Below are 19,707 nucleotides of genomic sequence, written 5' to 3' on the forward strand. Positions count from 1 at the left end.
CACGTAATAATATCGTAAGTAATTTGAATCGTCTAGTAATAATGCGACAAAGTGAATATAAACATTTTTTTACCTCGAGAATGGCATATTCTCTATTGTGTTGGTCACTGACTCTAAACAGTTCACCGTGTTCTTCACGTGTTCTAAATCGCAATTGGATTTTTGTCATAAACTTGTCTGCGTCAAACGACAGGGCGTATTTTACATAACTCTGAGGGCGGAATGTGGTAGGTATGGTTGGTGTTAGGCAATCAGCGCCAGACCAACCTGGGCTACATTCGCAACGCGGTTCTACCATACTACCGACGCACGATCCGTGTTCCGTGCACCGGTGACCAACTAAATTCATACACAGATCTTCCGTTTGTGGACACCCGGCAATGCTATTTCTAGTGAGACCCGGGTTCGCCAAATCGTACAGCTTGAATCAAACAAAATATTTAGAGAGATACAAAATTTAATATTACAAAACGTTTACCTTGCTGTTATGGTACACGTTTTTGATGCAACCGTCAAATCCTTTTCCGTACGGAGCATATTGCCAATGATAGTGAGTTGGGTCGAAATCTTGTACATATCTTCCACCGATTTGCAACGGAGAATTAATGTTTAGATACTCGTTGAATGCCGGAATTGTTCCTTGAGCTTGACACGACGAATCGTCAAATTCTGGATGGGAACCGTCTTCGAGTTCGGAAATATCGGCTGAACGACAGTTGTCTACCACCAGACGGATGTTCTAAAACAAAATTAAAATTCGTTAGAAAATGGATAGAAAATTTGAAATTCAATGCACGACAGCCTGTGATCTCTTGTACACACCTCTGTATCCCAAAATACATCTATTTTATGCCATTCGCCATCGTCCAGGCTCTTTTTCGTTTTTACTTTAAGTTCCAAAGTACCAGAACCAAAGTCAATGAGTAACCGTGGTTGACCCCTGTCCAATTCGATCGATATAAAATCTGCAAATAAACATAGGTAGTTAAACGTTAATAAATAATATTGATTTTAAAAAAGCTATTACTGCTATTACACACCTGATATTAGTATTTCTTCGGATTCTGGTGGTACAATAGGTCCGTTATACAGCATGAGACCATCCGCTTTTCTAGTGACGAACTCTAAACTTAAATGAGAATTGTCACACATTTCTAAAGGTGGATACCAGGCCCAACCACTTCCTTTGAAGCTCCTAGCTGTTTGCTGACATCTCGGTCCATTGAAACCAGCCGGACATTCACATGTGGGACCGTTCCTAGTGTCTGTGCACCGGCCGCCATTCAAACAAGGACTTGATCGGCATGTTTCGATTTTCGTAAAATTACGAGCTCCACAAGTACATTCAGCGTAAGTATCGATCCTGACTCCGACTAGAGCGGTTTTATTGGCGTTCACCATGTACGGAAGTGTGTTTATCTCGAATACGTTCGTACAACTTCCTTCGCAGTTCACATATTCATACAAGCACTCATCAATGCCAACCATGGTAATATTTATTCCGACGTCTTTTTCAATCTAAAGAAACAAAAAAATTAATTTAATAATTCGAAATGTTTATTAAAATTATGTATATTATGTACCTCTTCGCGGTGCATTAATACTAGGCCATTGAGTTTTACAGTCTTGTAATAAGGTGATCCATGAGCAGAGAATCTGATATCAGTCAATGGAGGGTACTTTTGTTTCAATTGAACACTGAAAATATCAATATTTTCCCTAGGTGTATTCAGAATGTCTACCAATTTATCTTTGAATTTATCAGCTTTACTCCTGACCAAGCTTTGTGTCTAAAATAAACAGAAACAGAAGGAAACGTGTTAATACCTTGATCAAAGTGGTGTACCATATAATTATTTACTCTATAGTTCCAAATTCTAATGAAATCCTCGTCAGTTATGCCAGCAATACGTATGGATCCTGCGTTTAGAACTGCTTCGGGTGATATTTCTTTAACCGTAACGGTGACATTAGCAGAGATGTCTGTTTGTGTGTGCTTGCGGTCGTACACCTTGAAACGCAAATGGTATTGGCCTTCTCTCGTTCCGTGACGCATCATAATCATTCCAGTGGTGTCGTTTAACTTAAATCGAGGGTGTTCAGTTCCGTCTGAGTAGAACTTCTTGTCTGGTAAATCCCAGTCGTCTAAATCGTATACGTATACACGGCCAATTTCTGTATCTGGAGCTTGGCCCTATATAAAAGTAACACGTGAATTACAACGGTAGTAAACACATATCGTACAGAAAATTATATGCATATAAATCTATATACATAATTTAATTTTAAAATAATTTAAAATATAATTTAAATGTTAGTGTAAATAATCTAATATTCTAAAATAAAGTACAAATTATAGATGTTGTAGGTGTATAAAAGAGCTTGTACTAACAAGTGACATTTATACAAAAAAATATATACATATATATATGAATAGTATACCATATTTAATGATTAAAATATATTTATTATAATTTTATACAGATAAACGAAACGTGTTTAGATTGTTTATTTGTTTTAATTTAGTTTTTATATTTTCTCTTATATATTATATATATATTATTAAAATTTAATATTGTGTAAGACTTAATTTTTAGTTGTCTATTTTATATTTTAATATTTGATTATCTTTTTCCTTATTAGTATAAGTATAAATCTTATAATAATTTAATATATTTTTTACGGTTCTTAAATAATAATGAAGTAATATTTAGCTATTATTTACCATATAATTATAAGCGAATATTTCTTTCGATCCCGGTTGCATTTTGTTATCGTTTACATCTCGAATAATCACAGTTAATGTACTAGTGCCCGTCATTGCTGGGTTGCCAGAGTCTTTGATTACAATTGGTATAAGATATTCTTTTTGTTGTTCTCGATCGAACGACCTGAGCGATGAAATGACAGCCATCCCATCACCATTGGCACCCTCTGGAAAACAAATTATAAAATTAACTGTCATACGGGCAGAAATCATAATTATAATATAAACGGAAAAACAATGCAATTTACTTTGATCATGTTCTACTTTGAACGAGGCTCTGATCACATCGTCCGCATTTGGATCCATTCTAAATGTAAACGGTGGACCATTACTTTTGGAGCGATCATCGTCATCGGTGGCAAGGACTTCAACGACTTTTCTTGCAGGTACATGCTCGGGTAAAACTGGACGATAATCTCGAAGAAGTTTTGGAGCATTGTCGTTAATATCCTGAACAATAACTGTGAGAGTCGCCGTTGCCGTTTTGGGCGGGACACCATCATCGATGGCCAAAATTTTCACCTGACATTTGGATAAATGAGTAACATACACAATATAAATATATGTTGGCAGTCATAAAAATGTCATTATGTAAATATTATATACTATATATAAATATTATATTTTATGTAATATTATACCTATATAATATATAAAATACTTATTTAATGTATTATTTACAGTATACAATATTTTACAAAATCAAAATAATATGTTAGGTTATTAAGTTTAAACGTACCTGATGTCTAGGAGTTTCTTCGCGATCCAATTGCCGTTGAATAGAAACGGTTCCTTCTTGGCTAATACGGAATTGACGACGTCGATCAGATAAGCGATCGATAGCATATGACACTTTGCTTTTTCCTCCTTGGTCTGGATCAGTAGCCTTAAACGTTTCTAAGCTTTTGCCGACTTCGACATTCTCATAGACAGATACTTCGATGTTCGGCCGTTCAAACTGTGGTTTATTGTCATTTATATCGCGTAATTTGACTACAACCCAAGAATATGCGACGTGATATTTATCGTGATCGTTGTCCTCACCCTAAAATATTCACAATACGGGTATTTCATCAGGAAAAATATTAATTTTTTTACGTCGATAATTTATAAACAATAAAATGTTACCTTATCGTTAACTTGGATTCTAAAACGGAATCCATTACTTTGTAATTGATCTTCATAATCTAACGGTTGAACAATCTTAAGGGATCCAGTGCCATCATTATTTCTCACCATTGTGAATTTATCTGCGCCATAACCGCTATTTTCGATAACCTAACATTTTGAAACGTATAATAAACAATATTGTTTAGTACTAGTACATCAATTTTTAATTATATGTAGACAGTCTTACTTTATACTGGAACTTATTTGTCTCATCCTCGTCATGAACCGTTACTGTTAAAATAGGCGTTTCTGGGAAATTAAAACCATCAGTTTCATCGACCTCAGTAAGCCATTCTTCTTTTGTGAATTGCGGAGGCATATCGTTGATATCTTTCACTCGGATTGACGCAGTACCCGTACCTGCATAAAAAGGATTTGATATTGTTTTTAATTTCCAATTAAATCTAAGTAGAAAATATATATATATATATGTATATATGTATTAACATACCTTTTAAGCCTCCGCCATCCATAGCAACTACTTGAATAGAATAATCCGGTGTACGTTCTCGGTCCAAACAACACACAGCGGTTTTAATAACACCGGTATCAGATTCAATTTCAAATATGGGAGTACCAGTTTCTTCTTCGATCACATTTTTTTCAATCGAATAAATCAATTTAGCGTTAGTACCTTCAGCTGGATCGTCATAGTCTACAGCTGTCATTGTCATCACTACCATTCCTGCACACATAATTAATTAATATTACATTGATACATGTATTTATAAAATAACTGATAAGTGAATCGGAAAAGTGATTGGATACATACCGGCTGTACCGTTTTCAGTTACATTTCCCCAGTACACGCCTTGTGGAAACACTGGTGCATTGTCATTGATGTCTTTTAAATTCACTTGGACATCAGCATAACCAACTAAACCTTCACCTCCTTCGTCTTGAGCGAACACAGTGAATCTCCATTGAGGTCTACCATTAGGTTGATCTCTATCCAAAGGCTGTAAAAGTAACGATCAAGATAATAGAAAATTTAACAAACTATATGGTTTGAATAAGTGTTTTTATTATTATTATTATTTTTTTTTTTTTTGTTTACCTTGAGTACAAATATTTCTCCAGATGTACGGTTTATATCGAATTTACTGTTCGCTGGGTTATCGGGATCAATCCCTTGTCCAGTTAGGAAATAAACTATGTTTTGCGGACGATCTTTGTCACCATCAGTAGCCGTTACCTAATAGTTTAATGAAATATAAAAATCAATTTTCAATAAAGCTTAATATGACTACGTTATATAAACGAATAACTAATGCATAAGGATGGTAGCAAAACTCTACAACTATAAGTGTAAATGAGTGCTGGAAAGCTGGCCGATAAGACGACACCTTACCTGAGATCCATTTGGTTAGTATTATATCTACGAATAGTGTTAATAACCTGACAATATTACACGACACTTTTCGAGTATCTGTATGGGATCTAATTACGTACTTGTAATAAATGATGTGGATAGGCTCCAACCAGTTCTTCTTCCATTTCAGTGGCGTACAATGGCGAATTGAACACGGGTGGCATGTCGTTTTTATCGTTTATATGAATAACGACGGTCGTTTTGCTATCTTGGAAGTTGTCGGAAGCGGCCAATATCAATTCGTACTACATTACAACCATGCAAACATACACTTATTTGTGTTTTTATTTATGACTACATAGGGCGCATAAATTGTGTAAAATAAAAAAAAAAAAAGATGATCGAGGGGGTAACGAAATTAATGTTATGGCATTATTGTTATTATATTTTTTTTTATAATTATTTGTATTCTATTAATCATTGTTCGTAAACATTATAATGCTATAGTACACGTGCTTTTTAAAATATAACCATTTTGTACGAATAAACAAAATAACAGAAACATGCTTTATTATATAAAACTAATGACGTTGAAAACTATGGACCTAGAATGGCATTTGTGTGCAAATATACATATTATTTCGATTGCAATCCGGGCATTCTGGCGTTGTATTCGACTGAGTAACTCGGTGTAGTATTTTGGTGTCTATAGGTGAATCATGCTACATGCAGCGGGAGTTTGACTTAAGAACTAGGCAAACGCGCCGGACCTGTAAGACACGTTTGGGCAAGTTGCGGTCATCCTCTTCCGTGATCTGTGTTCTGTACGTGGGCCGTTCAAACACCGGTGGATTATCATTAACATCTTTCACGTGGATCACAACAATAGTGTGATTTTCTTTCAAGTTGTCCGATGCGGATAGATGTAATTCGTACTGTACACACGGTGTCATTTACGGATATTAAATATGATTATTTGTTTGTTTTTAATGAAATAAAATGAATTAATGATAAAAAATATAAAAGAAAATAAAATATATAAACAAAAATCATATTTTCTAGATTATATATCTATATATATAAAAAAAATTAAAAAACCAATCATAACGAAAATAAAATAACCGAATTCATAAGGATGTATAATAATAACATAAAAATGATTTGAACTATCATTATTGAAATATAATTTATTATAAAACAATTAGCATGTTTCGTGAGAAAAAATTCATAAGCAGTTTTCAAAAAATACTAGCGACACAATGAAATTGAAAATCTTGCACATAAACACATTATAGACTCGTCACAAGAACCGAAAATAGCTTAAAGGATAAAATGGACAAGTGGGGAATGCTAAAAAGTATACAAAGTAAGATAAGTCAAGAAAAATTAATTTGTCTTATTTTTGTATAGGTATTTTAACTGTAAATATTGACCTATCAGAAATGAAATGGTATAAGCTAGTAAATACTAAGTTTATCGTGTTCAATAAAATTGTACCTATTTTGCAGATAATTATTGTTTTTTATGATGCCGTATATGTAATGATGTGTAATATATGTTATTTAAGTAGTAGAGTATTTTTTTCTTCTTCATTTTTGAATTCATTACATTTTTCTCATATACATAATTTTGTAATAAATAATAATAATAATAATGATAAAAATAAAATCATGAAACAATTTGATGTATCATGCGCAATATGTATTTAAAATTAGTATATTGATTTGTGTGTGATGGATGGTGTAAATAATAATGTATTTCGTCACTTACCCTTTTTCTGGTCTCGTAATCCAACGGTCCGGCTACATAAATAGCACCAGTCATGTTTTTGACGGCAAACGCTCCACCCAGATTGCCTCCGGTTATCTCGTAACGTATTCTGGACGCTATGAAATGCGAAAAACAAACGAAAATCAGCCATATACATAATTTCATGTACCTCAGACGCAATGGGGTAGCGCGGGTTATGGCAAACCGTGCTGCGGTAGGGTGTGAAATTGTACAAAAGTCGTATTTTTATTTTACCATCATAAACGAAAATTTTCCATTATAATTTTTGAAATACGTAGATTTTGTTTAATTTTACATTTAAAGTTGAAATTATAAAAATAACGAAAGGGAGTTTGTATAGGATATTTCATATAAAGAAATGATCGATGAATTCACCAGTCGTAAAGCGAGAATAGCAAATTTTCAAAGTTTAAAATGTACACCGTAATGATAACTTATAAACATAAATTGTAATCTTAAAAAAAAAAATTAGTAAAATTAATGGTTAAAAAAAATATGGTCACATAAAATTTGTAACTGGTATTGTGTTCCAAGTTTGTCAGGGGCACTAGTGAGTCTTTCTATGCCATTGCTCGAACGTTTCAAGACGGTGTCATGTGATGGGCTCGCAGAGTTTGGGAACGGTTCAAAAAGCAATACCGTCTCGAAATCTTTTATTATGTTTACAAACGACGTTATACGAACATTCGTCATGATCCTTTGCCGTCACGGTGAGCACGGTGTGCTGTATATCCTCGTTCTCGTCGACCTCGGCTTCGTACAGCGCTTTGTCGAAGTACGGCGGGTTGTCGTTCTTGTCCGCGATACCGATACGTATGAACTTGGACACTGCAAATACACGTGCGCGGCGTTATTATGGTGCACTACGGGCGGGCGTTACTACGTGCTTACCGGAGTTCGGGGCGTCACCGTTGTTGGGTCTGGCGGACGGAGCTCCGTCCCTGGCCTCCACCTCCAGGGCATACGCGCCTTGCTTTTCTCGGTCGAAAACGATTTTTGTGAAGACCTCACCGGTCTCCGTGTTAATCTCGAAATAGTCTTTTCCCTCATTACGCGGAGAATCCACCACGTAGTAGTACACCTGCGGACATGTGAGCGCGGGCGATTAGTAAGCGGTTACAGAGTGTGTCGCTCGAAAGATGTTACATCCCCGTAGGGCAAACGTTCCACCCGTTCTGCTGTCGACACGCGGAGCATCAGGCGTGAGCCTGCGTATAGCCCCGATGCGTGACTGGGTGCGGCTACGGACGGCCGATTTCAAACTCCTATCGTTTTCTAGCGAAGACCGGCGTCACCACGAGTTCGACCTCAAAGGCGCGCGCCGTCAGTCTCGAGTCCGGAGGTGCGCCCCCCATTCTCGGGCACTGTCCAGTTAAGGAGAGTGGGATCCCAGAGATTCCGTGGCAAGAGTTTTAACAGTTGGTTTTTAGACTACCGGCACCCACTCGGCCGCGTGGCGTTTGAATGGCAGTTACAGTGCGCGGTACACCGTTCTCGGCGGGAATCGGTGCGGAATGGCTACAAACAGCGTTCGTCTGGAGAGCGGCTAAAATCTCGCCGACCAACGGAATTAGGTCGATAAGATGAAAAAACGCGACCGGGAATACTTATGCGAGACACGTTGCACGGATACAATCTATGTGTCTACTCTGACTCGTCAAACATCGCAGTTGACACCGGTTGTGACACGATACCATATAGGTTAGTCGAAATACCTCGAGACATGGTAATGTATGCGAGCGCAACAACTCACCCGGTTGTTCGGAAACGTGCCGTCCTTGTCGATCGCGTTGACTTGCGTGACTTTGGTGCCGATCGGTTCACCTTCAAGAACGGTCTCCTGTTCCCGTTCGGTGAACAACGGTATTTCGTCGTTCACGTCTTCCAGCATGATGTACACGGTCGCTTCGGACGCGAGTTGTTGAGCTCCGTTGTTCTAAAACACAAGGCGAGGGTGGGATTGGAAAACTGAATATTAGACATTGCACGTGTTACAAGCGAGCATTGGACGGGTTGAAAACGCGTTCGCGAAAGCAACGCGTGATCGTCCATTTTTTTACGCTCATAACAACTGTATTTACCTCCACTCGGATGGTTAAATTGTATTCTTTAATCGTCTCGTAGTCCAACGGGTGGTTCACCTTAATATCTGCCCAAGTGAAACCGTTGTCAGGTCTCTGTTGCAGGTAGAACGTGTGGAACTTGTTCGTCTGGGCCGTGGATCCCGGCATCAGTCGGTAGAACACTGTTGGATTTCCTTCGATGCCCGAACTGCAAATATCAAAAATCAAAGTCACGTCGAGTCGAAAAAGTTGTTATGTTTTGAGTGATCAGGCACGCGTTATTAAGAAACCCCTATGCGTAGATGGTGACGATTATAAACTGGACAAACAACAAACAAGTAATTATTGGACAACGGACGATCGGTCATCAATTCTCGATCTCGAAACGTATTTGATGTGTACTCAGTTCACTGCGAGAGTCATGAACGTAGTAACAGTTACCCGTACTCTTTTGAATACCGTAAAACGCATATATGATATTCATACGAATTTCGGAGCACGGTGTAGGTAATGAACCGAGAAAAACGTAGGTTAATTATTGTGCTATAAAATTATCATAGTCATAATACTGATGATAGTTTGAACAGTGAAAAATATGATTCGAAACGTTTTGTCAGTCAAAAAAACTTGACTTTGCGAATCGTTAAAATTTTTTTCTTTTCGAATGCTGACAAAATTAAAAAATCGTCGTAAACCATATGTCCAATAGACTGATAAAAAATAGTCCATATTTTTTTTTTTTTTTTAACAAAATATTATGCCATGCAAACTTATAGGAAAAGTTGTATGCATACAAAAATAGTTGGTTAAAATAATGTTCCAAAAAAATCGAATGGGACAAGTAGCAAAATACAAAAAAAAATTATTTTCTGTATGTAAAAAGCAACGTACGTAAATAAAAAGACAAAACAAAATACAATTATTAATTTAGCAACATGAAAAAAATAAAACCAGACATGCCAAAAAACAATGTGACTGGTCAAAATCGATTACACAAAATACAAAAATACAAATGATAATATGCATCTAAAAAAACAAAAGAAAAAAATATAATAATTATAAAACATTCACTGTTTCCGTTCTATTTAAATTGTATAAGGAAAATTATTTTACTATTTTGATTGGCCTAAAAATATTAATATTAACGTCACTTTTTAGTAAACAATTAATGATAAAATTTGAAACATTTCAAACAGCATAGAAAAATGTTTGAAAAGTATGTTCCGTTAATGTTATTTTGTGATTTTCCAACACCTCCCAAATATCCCAACTCATTTGTGCATATTAATATATCCTATAATGTAGACAATACATCGTTTGCCTTAAACCTTGGTGTTAAATATGTGCGGTCAGTTTTACCATTAGTTCAAATTCGTAAAAGATTTATATTAAATAACAAGTAAGTAAATACGGTCTTGTTAGCATAAAAATTAATTTTTAAAAGATAAATGAACCATTTGAAATCGAGCGAAAAATATGGACGTTTACCGAATTATGTATTCATTGGTTTACATGAAAATATATTTTGTGAATTTAAAACACTGAAAATAATGATCGATTTGAAATATAAACTCGTGAAAGTAGAAAATAGATAATGGAAAAAATATGAATCATTTAATACTAAGTATTAATATAGTTTGGTTGTTTGTAATCGTTTAGAAAATAATTCAATAAAATATGCACATAGGGAAATCAATGAATGACCAAACAATTATACACTAATTTAATCTAAACTAAAATCGAAAAACAAATTCCGTTTTAACAAAATCCGCACATACACAACGTGCATTGTTTAGTGCGGACGTGCAAAATATTTTGACCTGCATGCATTATTTTGACATTTAGAGATAATACTCAAAATTAATTGTATTTGTAACCAGTAAAAAGTTTACTAAAAATCTCAAAGTGGCGAAACAATTTACAACCTATAATAAAATGCAGGCACAGGTATATACATTGAGATGTACAGATTTGGTAACCGGTGAAAAAATGAAAATATTACCAACAAAAAGTTTATATTGCATTCATATTTGTTATTATTGAAATTAAAGTTCTCAACGCCATGTTGTTGATTATTTTATGTTTTATATAATAGATATGTAGTTTATATGTGGTGTGGCGTACTAATATGTCCCGCAAAAAAAAATTCAAAAAATAAATACGGTTAGGACGTATCATCAAAATATGGTTGATACGATATCTGTACATCTCGTAAAACTATATGGGTTAAACGTAGAAAAATTGTGTTTATATCTTGCGAAAAAATAACCATAACCCATTCGCACGATTAAAGACAAATTGTATATTATAATTATATAATACTTATCCTTAATCGTGAACATCGGTCATTATTTTTTCTTAGTGCCGTGCAACAATTTTTTTTTTTTTTTATAAATATCTGAGTTATAACAACATGTATTATAAAAATAATTGAGTTTTGTTTTGTGGAAATTGTTTGGACCGACCTGGCTTTAATAGATACCACTTTTGCCCCGACCGGCTTGTTTTCTTTTATGTAGATGGGCCCGTACACAACGTGGTCCCAGACCGGTGGGTTGTTGGCTCGGTCCACCACGTCGATCTGGACCTCGACACTCCGAGACAAAGGAGGGTATCCCTTATCTTGGGCAGTAGCTTCCAGCTTGTATGTCTCGCGCTACATATACCGCAATGTAATCACACACATGGGGGGAACACAAAATACAATGATAATACCTGGTTTTCGTTGTTTTTTTTTCGTTTGTTTAAATATTAATAAATGTTATTTAATCGTTGACTAACTTAAGAAAAGAAAAATACAACACGAACGCTACAACGCGTATGCACTCGATTACCCACGATCATCGTCGTACGGCTGACCGAACTATTCTCTGCGAGTCGACGTATTATTATTATTATTCAAAACTTTGGGGCTGTCATAGCGTATCATAATGGTCTCGTTGAAAACTACTGACGTACGACGTACGAGAACGGAAAAAAGAGTAAACGATATCCGTCATTTGGTCTTATTGCGATGCATTATTAGTATTTGAACGTGATCGTTACAATCGCTTATTCCAAACGGAAAACACGAAAAATTAATAAGACGCAACTGCAAGATTAGTTCGGCCAAAAGTCTACATGTAAACTTTGTAAGCTTTCACGCGGTATCGTCGTGTGTACAACATAATATAGGTAACGCACAGTACAGTAGCTTATGTCTATCGTCATTTATAGTCACACCATTTATGATACATAATAATAATAATAATAATAATAATAATATTAATAAAAATAACAGCTGCAACGGATCAAAATATAATACTTTTGTTTCTCATTGTATTCGCTATTATATAGGTAAAAATATTGGACTTATAGGTTTTTGTCAAAACGATAGTAGTGTATTATTATTATCGCACAGACAACAGAGTTGCTGCGTTGCGTATATGACTGCGGCAGAACTCCGCGCGCGCGCGTCCGTTCACGGTATTTTATGCGGGGGTGGCCAGGAATACAAACCTGGCTTTGACTGAGATCACAATGGTACCAATTGTGACATTCTCTTTGATGTGTGTAGGACCGTACACGCTCCGTTCCCACAGAGGAGGTTTATTGTTCCGATCAACGACGTCTAATTCAATATCGACCTCAGCGGACGACGGTGGAGCACCATTGTCTGAAGCTTTCACGCGCAGACGATACTTTTCTTGCTACATACACAATATCAAGGCCCCCGAGGTTAAAATTATAACGTATGAAAAAAATAAAAATAAAAATAAAAATAAACACAAATAAATGATAATGATAAAAGTAAGAATAAATATGATCAACGTACAAAACTGCCACTAAAGAAAAATCCAAGCGAAAACAATAAGACAACGCGATTTATATTGTTTAATTTTAGTTGTTGTCGATACGGGGTTTAATAGCTGTACAAATAAAAGTATATGTTTGCGAGTAAATAGGTATTAACGTGTGTTTAAGCTGAAACTTTCGATTTGTCATGTTTAAAATATAGTATCACATGATATTATTATAACTAAAAAGAGCGTTGCAAAATAACCGTTTCCCATTATATTAAATTATTTGATGAATATTTTTGACACAATTTATTATTTTTTCCGGCCGTCCTTAAAATATTCTAATAAATAACGTTTATGGTTATAAATAAGGACGGTGTAAAAAATGTGCTAGAAATGTGGGTTTACAATTGACGTATTTTAGTACATATTATTTAACATTCAATCAATTTGCTAAAAAATCAACAGAAATCGTACGCAATAGTAGTATAGGTACCAACAGTTTATAATTATTTATTTATTTTTTATCAGTTTTAAAGGCCGTTCAGGCCCATGCTGTAATATAAACTTCTCTCTATCTTTCTCTATCTATTACTACCTCTTTGTAGTTACCAACTCTTAGCGTTTTTAGATTCTTTGAAACTTAATCAAACTATCGTTGATTAGGTCTCCTAAGGGCCTCTTTCCTCGTGGTTTTCATCTTAGGACCTCCTTTGCAATTATGTTAGACGTCAATATGTCACATAACCAGATTAGTCTTTTGGCTCTAATTACCCCAATTATATTTGGTCCTCCAAAGGTATTGCATACTTCTTTATTTTATCTTATTTTATACCTCTGTGTTACATTAATTCCAGTCCACATATTTTCCCAAGAAATTTTTTTTTCTACTATAGCCAATTTTCCTCATCCTTAAACGTTGTTGACCATGTTATATGTATAAATATATATAATTATATGTTATATGTTATATTTCCATGCATACATTGTGATAGGTCTTGTTATTACTTTGTATAGTCTCATTTTCGATTTCTTTGATGGTAGCATAGAGCGCAGGCAGTGGCGCAGAAATCAGAGTTTAAATCTGGTCATAACCAGACCATATTTTGAGGGTGATGGGTGATGTCTTGGTGGATTTATATACGAATAATAAATAAATCAATTAAATTAACTATAAATCATAATACTGCCCAATTTTAAAACTACTATTCAAGAGAAACAGTCTCTCTGCTGCGTGAGAAGTTCCCGGACAGACTAATCTCGTTGCGTGATCAAAGCTATCTACCTCGATCTTGCGACTTGACATCGTGTGATTTTTTTTTATAGAGAAGTCACGAGTTTACCAGAAAAAAGTTCGAAATGTCTTGGAACTTAAACAAGAAATTTGTCGTTTCCTCAACGAAACGTTATCCATTGATGGTAAATTTGAAGGAAAGAATAATCGCCTGTAGAGCTATTAGGGAGAGTCATATGCCCGATATTGTTTTTCACTATTAAACTTTAACTTCTCCTGAAGAGAATGATATATTTGTTATTTTTTTTTTAAATAAATAAATTTAATTTATAGCAGATTTAAATCCTGCGTTATTTTTAAGACACCCTATACACAGTAGTAGATGTAGACTGTAATCTGTTACCTGCTAGAACAGCGGTTCTCAACCTTTTTGAGTTCGCGACCCCCTATAATGTTACTAATGTGTCTAACGACCCTTTTATAATGTAAGCATTGAAAAATTTTACAAACTGTTATTATTGTATTTATTTGTGTATATATTTTACAAAAAAAAAAAAGTATATTATAAAAGCCGATTGGCGTTAATGGGAAAAAAAAATAAAAATTATGTAAATTTTAATATTTTGTTAATTTAATGACTCTTTTGCTGTTGTTGATTTGAAATAATTTTTTTTTCATATGATGTAACCCTAAAAAAGTTGTTGGCGATCCCCCAGTTGAGAATCACAGTGCTAGAACACGTTTATATAATTTTTTAACTATGACGTGTTTAAAAAAAATTGAATTATTTAATTATAAATTCTTTCGTATTTATAGTTCAAACATGATTTCCATAAAATCATAAAACAATAAAGTTTTATTACACGTTAACCACCTATTACTTCGTTATCTAACATATACTCGAACATTATTTTAAGTGATAGTCAAACCAGAAAGGGGTAAAGTAAACAGTTAGTGCCTAAATTTAATATACGTAATATACGTTTGTAGTAAACTTAAAATGTTAGAAATTAACAAGTCGAATTCAAATCCAAGCTACAATTATATATAACTATAATAGTAATTTTAAGTTCGATTTAAACAATTTTCAACATTAAAAGTTACACACTCTATTCATATTTGGTTTGATATTTAAAATATTTGCAAATTATTTATGTAAATACGGTCGCCTAAGATTCGAAAGAAAATAATTAATAAAAAAATATATTTTTTATGGTAGACAATCGTCGTTTTCTTATTGTTTTCGTACTGTGAATTGGTCATTGTTATGTAAACATGTACATGCTAAATTAAAATAATATATATTTATATATTATATAATTGTATCCTAGAAAAAAAAATTAATAAATTAAAATGATTTTTTAAAGCATTCTATTATTGATTGTATTTACGTTTAGACTGTATTTGATTAATACACATAATAATTTCATAACATAATATGGATACATGCTTTGGCATTATAATTAATTTACAAACAACAATCAGCACATGCTGTAAACTTAAGCAAACAGATAAGCATTCAGAACTATATAACGCGAAACATAATACATAACACCCATTGTAATTATTGAACTATTCCATTTCCATTCTTAGAAATCAATCGCAGACATACTGAAAACATATACATCGTTTGCAGGTATTATAACGAAATATAATAAATATTTAAAAAAAAATCAATATTGTTTAGAAAATCGTTGAAAAATTGAACATATGTACCTAACTTAAAAATATGAAACAATTTTGAAAACCTTTCTTATTGTCTATACATATTTTTGCATTTTATCTATATTATTTAACATTATAGTATTAAAGACACAAAATTACATACATGTACAGATGTATACATATTGTGTATATTAGGATGTATTTTAATTTCAAACATTTTTGTTTAGTAGTATCTTATAATATTTTGTTTGTTGGACTGACAAAAAAACTTGATTATGAATTAATATAAGAATGTACATTTTACATAAAAAAAAGAAGTCAATTAAATAAGTGGTACTCGAATATGGAGAATATTATATCAATGTATTATTCAATAAAATTAAAAGCATATTTCATGAGTATATATTATTTTGTTTTCAAATTCTATAAATGGACAATAACTAATGATTAATATTCTCAATGGAATAGTTCAACAATTGACCGAGAAATGTTGTTAAAATGTCATAATAAATAATTTTATAAAAATTAATTTTCAAAAAAGTACATATTTTAATGTATTGCTATTTATGCTGAGTAATTTTGAAATAAGATTATTTTTTCGTAAAGTTATACAATTTATATTAACAATTCCGGTCAATAGGTAGGTTAGGTTAAAAGGGTATATCTACTATTTATCAAAACAATGATCAGAAATTTCTATACTACAGAGAGAAAAATTACAAAAGTACTATGTTTACACTGTCATTAAGGACAGATTTTAATAAAAATATTTAAAAAATCAAAAGAAAAAAAAGATGGTCATTAAAAATGAAAAAGCGCAGTAACAAAATTAAGTAAAAACATTGTTAGTTGCCCAATAACACAGACCATGTACGGTGGCCCAAACACAGTTTTTTAAAAAAAATGTCACAATCTTAAAAACGTGTTAGCATTCAGAGGAAAGTCTCAAAAATATCATATCGACTTTAAAAAATCACCTCTGGAGCATCCCTGAAAAAATATGTTGATAAAAATATTCACAATAATAGTATTTTATTATTGCAAATACAAAAATCCAAAAGTATTATTTTTTCAGTTCTATTGCTTTTTTAAAGATACAAAAATTAAAAAACAAAAACTGGTTCATGTAAATATACATATACATAAACAATATATATGTATAAAAAATTATATTGGATATTTTAGTTTGAGAAAAATAACAATTAATGCAATATTATGCAAATAAACAAAAATAAAATTAAAATAATGGTGTGCTTATAAATTCAAATACCGTGGTGGCCTATTATATTAAACAAGGATTGGTGCGATTAAATGTTAGAAAATAATAAATCAATCTTGTGCGATTTCAAATTATTAAAGAAACACAAAAGAAAAGTGATGAAAAGTAAAACAAAAAAGCTTAAATTTTATTTACAGATTTAGCTTAATATTCAACTGCAATAATGAATAATGAACTAATTATCTAATGAAAATGTAATGATTAATACTAATAATGTACATTGTATAATAATGTACTTTCCAAATGTTAAGCTTATACATTTACGAGTATATCATATTTCATTTATGTGAAATTAAAATTATATTGTGACTAACATAGTTTCTGATTTATTTATATAATATAAAAAATAAAACTATAGGTTAGATTATGCATATAGATTATACATATTTGTTAATTTATATTCATATTGGTAAATTAATATTTTATTCATTACTGCTTATGTATTATTCTAAAAATTAAAGTTTTGCATTATCAAATATTAATATTATAAAAATTAATACACATATTTCAAAAATTTAAAAATTGAATAAATATGATTATATGACATTAAGACATTAATAAATATAATTATATATAAATATAACTTATTATACATATATACACAAAAGTGTGAGATAGATTTCTGTTTGAAATGAACTGTGAAGTATAACTTAAATATTTATTGCAGTTGAATATTGTTTTGTACTTTTCGAATTTATTTTTAAATTTATTAACAAATGATTCAAGTGTTAGATAAAAATCTAAAATTAGAATATAATATATATTCGTTCAGCTGAATACGAAACAATCGATTGCAAGTTATGCATTACCATGAATTATTATATTAATTTTAATACATTTTATTTTATTTTAAATAGAAATTAAAATGAGAATAATACAATTAATATAGCGAAATAAACGTACATTTAGTACTCATACGGTGCATATGTATCAAATTGTTTCGTTTTCGACTGTTAATTTAAGACCTTATACAATAAGTTAATTAATATTAGTTATAAAATATTTTAATGATGTGTATGGAAACTTACGTCGAGTGGTTTCTTTAAAACAATCCATCCAGATTCCGGTTGAATTTCAAAATAGTCTAAATCGTCACCTGGGTACGGAGCGCTCAATGAGTATACAATCGCTCCGTTATTATCTGCATCTTCGTCGGAAGCCGACACTCTCAAAATGTTTGTACCTATACTGGCGTCTTGTTTTACGTTTTCGACGTATTTCTAAACGTTTTTAGAAATTATTGAAATTAAACCTATCAGTAAAACGCGAACATCAGTTAATGTTAACATATAATTGTATATTACTTGACGATCGAAAAGTGGAGGGTTGTCGTTGACGTCGGTTATTTCAACGGTGAACGAGCAAACGCCTTCCAGCGATGGATCTCCTTGATCAGTAGCTTTGATAGTGACGGATACGAATTTACCATCATCACCTTCTCGGTCAAATACCTAAGGATAACACAGGTAAGGATTAGAAATAGAAAACACAAGTAATATAAATATGAACGATTGAACAAATATCTACTAAATATTTATGTAGGTACACCTAAATAAATTGTATTTTTAATATTACCTTGTTAGTCGATACTTCTCCAGTTTCTTCGTCAACAGTAAACTTTGTGCCTTTTTGATTGGGTTGTTGAACAATAGAGTATTTTACTTGTCCATTAACTCCTTTGTCTTCATCTGTTGCGTGTACCTGGTTATAAAAAACGCATTAGATATTAGCAATTCACGCTTTATTATTCCATTAAAGTTAGTGAATTGTAATAGAATCAGGTACTTATCCTCTCAAAATTTTTCAAACCAATAGTTGTATATTACTTAGTGTAAGTAACAATTATAAATTAATAAATCTAGGTCGATAATTTTAAATTATTAATACTTTATATAATAAACGGGATATTATTTATTATATTTTATGTATATTTATTGTTTCGGTAGATTCTATATTTCTTAACGTTAATTATTCAAATGAATTCTCACTATAAAGTTAAAGGTTTGACGAAAAATGATTCATTTTTTTTTTTTTCTAGTAATACTTTTTAACGAGTCATAAAGTTACCTACATGTTAATAATTCTTAAGGATGTGATTTTTTTTTCATAACTTATGCATTCTTATAGGGTTTTCCATAACAATCGGAGTGATTATTATTTTTTCGATAGTAAAAAATAAAAAAACAAATGCGAATGCAACAGATAAAATGTTGTCACTTTAACAGTTGATTTTTATAGTTTAGTCTCAAAACCACTTATGGTTGTTACAACGATTGCTAACCGATCGCACACAATTGTCAAAACGACGGTTATACCTTAAGCACCGGACTCCCGTTAGGTGCACCCTCTTCGACTTTGGGGTTGTACTTGGCGCATTCCCTGAACACCGGTTTGTTGTCGTTAACGTCGGTGATGAACACGACCACTACCGCGGTGCTGGTGTGTATGGTAGCCGCGCCGTTCATACAACAAGCGCCGTCGTCCACGGCGGTGACGTTCAGCTCGTACTTGTCCCTCTCGAGCGATATCGATTTCGAATGCAGACGTATCACACCGGTAATCTCTTCGATGACGAACTGGCCGGACGACGTGCCGCTTCCGACGAATCCGAACCTGCAGACGAACGAAACCGGTCACAGACCGGTGG

General features: G+C 32.8%; 1 protein-coding gene across 4 annotated transcripts in view; it reads right to left on the reverse strand.

Moving 5' to 3' along the window:
- LOC112681238 (neural-cadherin) overlaps nucleotides 1–19,707 on the reverse strand; it is a 78,002-nt gene that overhangs the window by 2,832 nt on the left and 55,463 nt on the right. For 2 of the 4 annotated variants that reach the window (XM_025551524.1, XM_025551506.1), the window contains 25 exons: nucleotides 19,376–19,673; nucleotides 18,636–18,761; nucleotides 18,365–18,511; nucleotides 18,089–18,280; nucleotides 11,569–11,759; nucleotides 9,122–9,311; nucleotides 8,794–8,976; nucleotides 7,932–8,121; nucleotides 7,725–7,868; nucleotides 7,020–7,135; nucleotides 6,020–6,184; nucleotides 4,995–5,132; nucleotides 4,710–4,896; nucleotides 4,389–4,622; nucleotides 4,125–4,297; nucleotides 3,896–4,045; nucleotides 3,507–3,812; nucleotides 3,016–3,289; nucleotides 2,726–2,934; nucleotides 1,862–2,194; nucleotides 1,584–1,790; nucleotides 1,041–1,518; nucleotides 823–965; nucleotides 479–739; nucleotides 74–421 (listed from right to left, as the gene is read on the reverse strand). In XM_025551524.1, the coding sequence (XP_025407309.1) occupies nucleotides 74–421; nucleotides 479–739; nucleotides 823–965; nucleotides 1,041–1,518; nucleotides 1,584–1,790; nucleotides 1,862–2,194; nucleotides 2,726–2,934; nucleotides 3,016–3,289; nucleotides 3,507–3,812; nucleotides 3,896–4,045; nucleotides 4,125–4,297; nucleotides 4,389–4,622; nucleotides 4,710–4,896; nucleotides 4,995–5,132; nucleotides 6,020–6,184; nucleotides 7,020–7,135; nucleotides 7,725–7,868; nucleotides 7,932–8,121; nucleotides 8,794–8,976; nucleotides 9,122–9,311; nucleotides 11,569–11,759; nucleotides 18,089–18,280; nucleotides 18,365–18,511; nucleotides 18,636–18,761; nucleotides 19,376–19,673 (5,383 nt within the window). Of the gene's footprint in view, nucleotides 1–73; nucleotides 422–478; nucleotides 740–822; nucleotides 966–1,040; nucleotides 1,519–1,583; nucleotides 1,791–1,861; nucleotides 2,195–2,725; nucleotides 2,935–3,015; nucleotides 3,290–3,506; nucleotides 3,813–3,895; nucleotides 4,046–4,124; nucleotides 4,298–4,388; nucleotides 4,623–4,709; nucleotides 4,897–4,994; nucleotides 5,133–5,389; nucleotides 5,555–6,019; nucleotides 6,185–7,019; nucleotides 7,136–7,724; nucleotides 7,869–7,931; nucleotides 8,122–8,793; nucleotides 8,977–9,121; nucleotides 9,312–11,568; nucleotides 11,760–12,601; nucleotides 12,793–18,088; nucleotides 18,281–18,364; nucleotides 18,512–18,635; nucleotides 18,762–19,375; nucleotides 19,674–19,707 lie in introns of all 4 variants that reach the window. The other 2 variants (XM_025551511.1, XM_025551517.1) reach the window with 2 other exon arrangements.

This window comes from Sipha flava, unplaced genomic scaffold (assembly GCF_003268045.1).
Source record: "Sipha flava isolate LNK unplaced genomic scaffold, YSA_version1 102_pilon_pilon, whole genome shotgun sequence".
Lineage (NCBI taxonomy): Eukaryota > Metazoa > Arthropoda > Insecta > Hemiptera > Aphididae > Sipha > Sipha flava.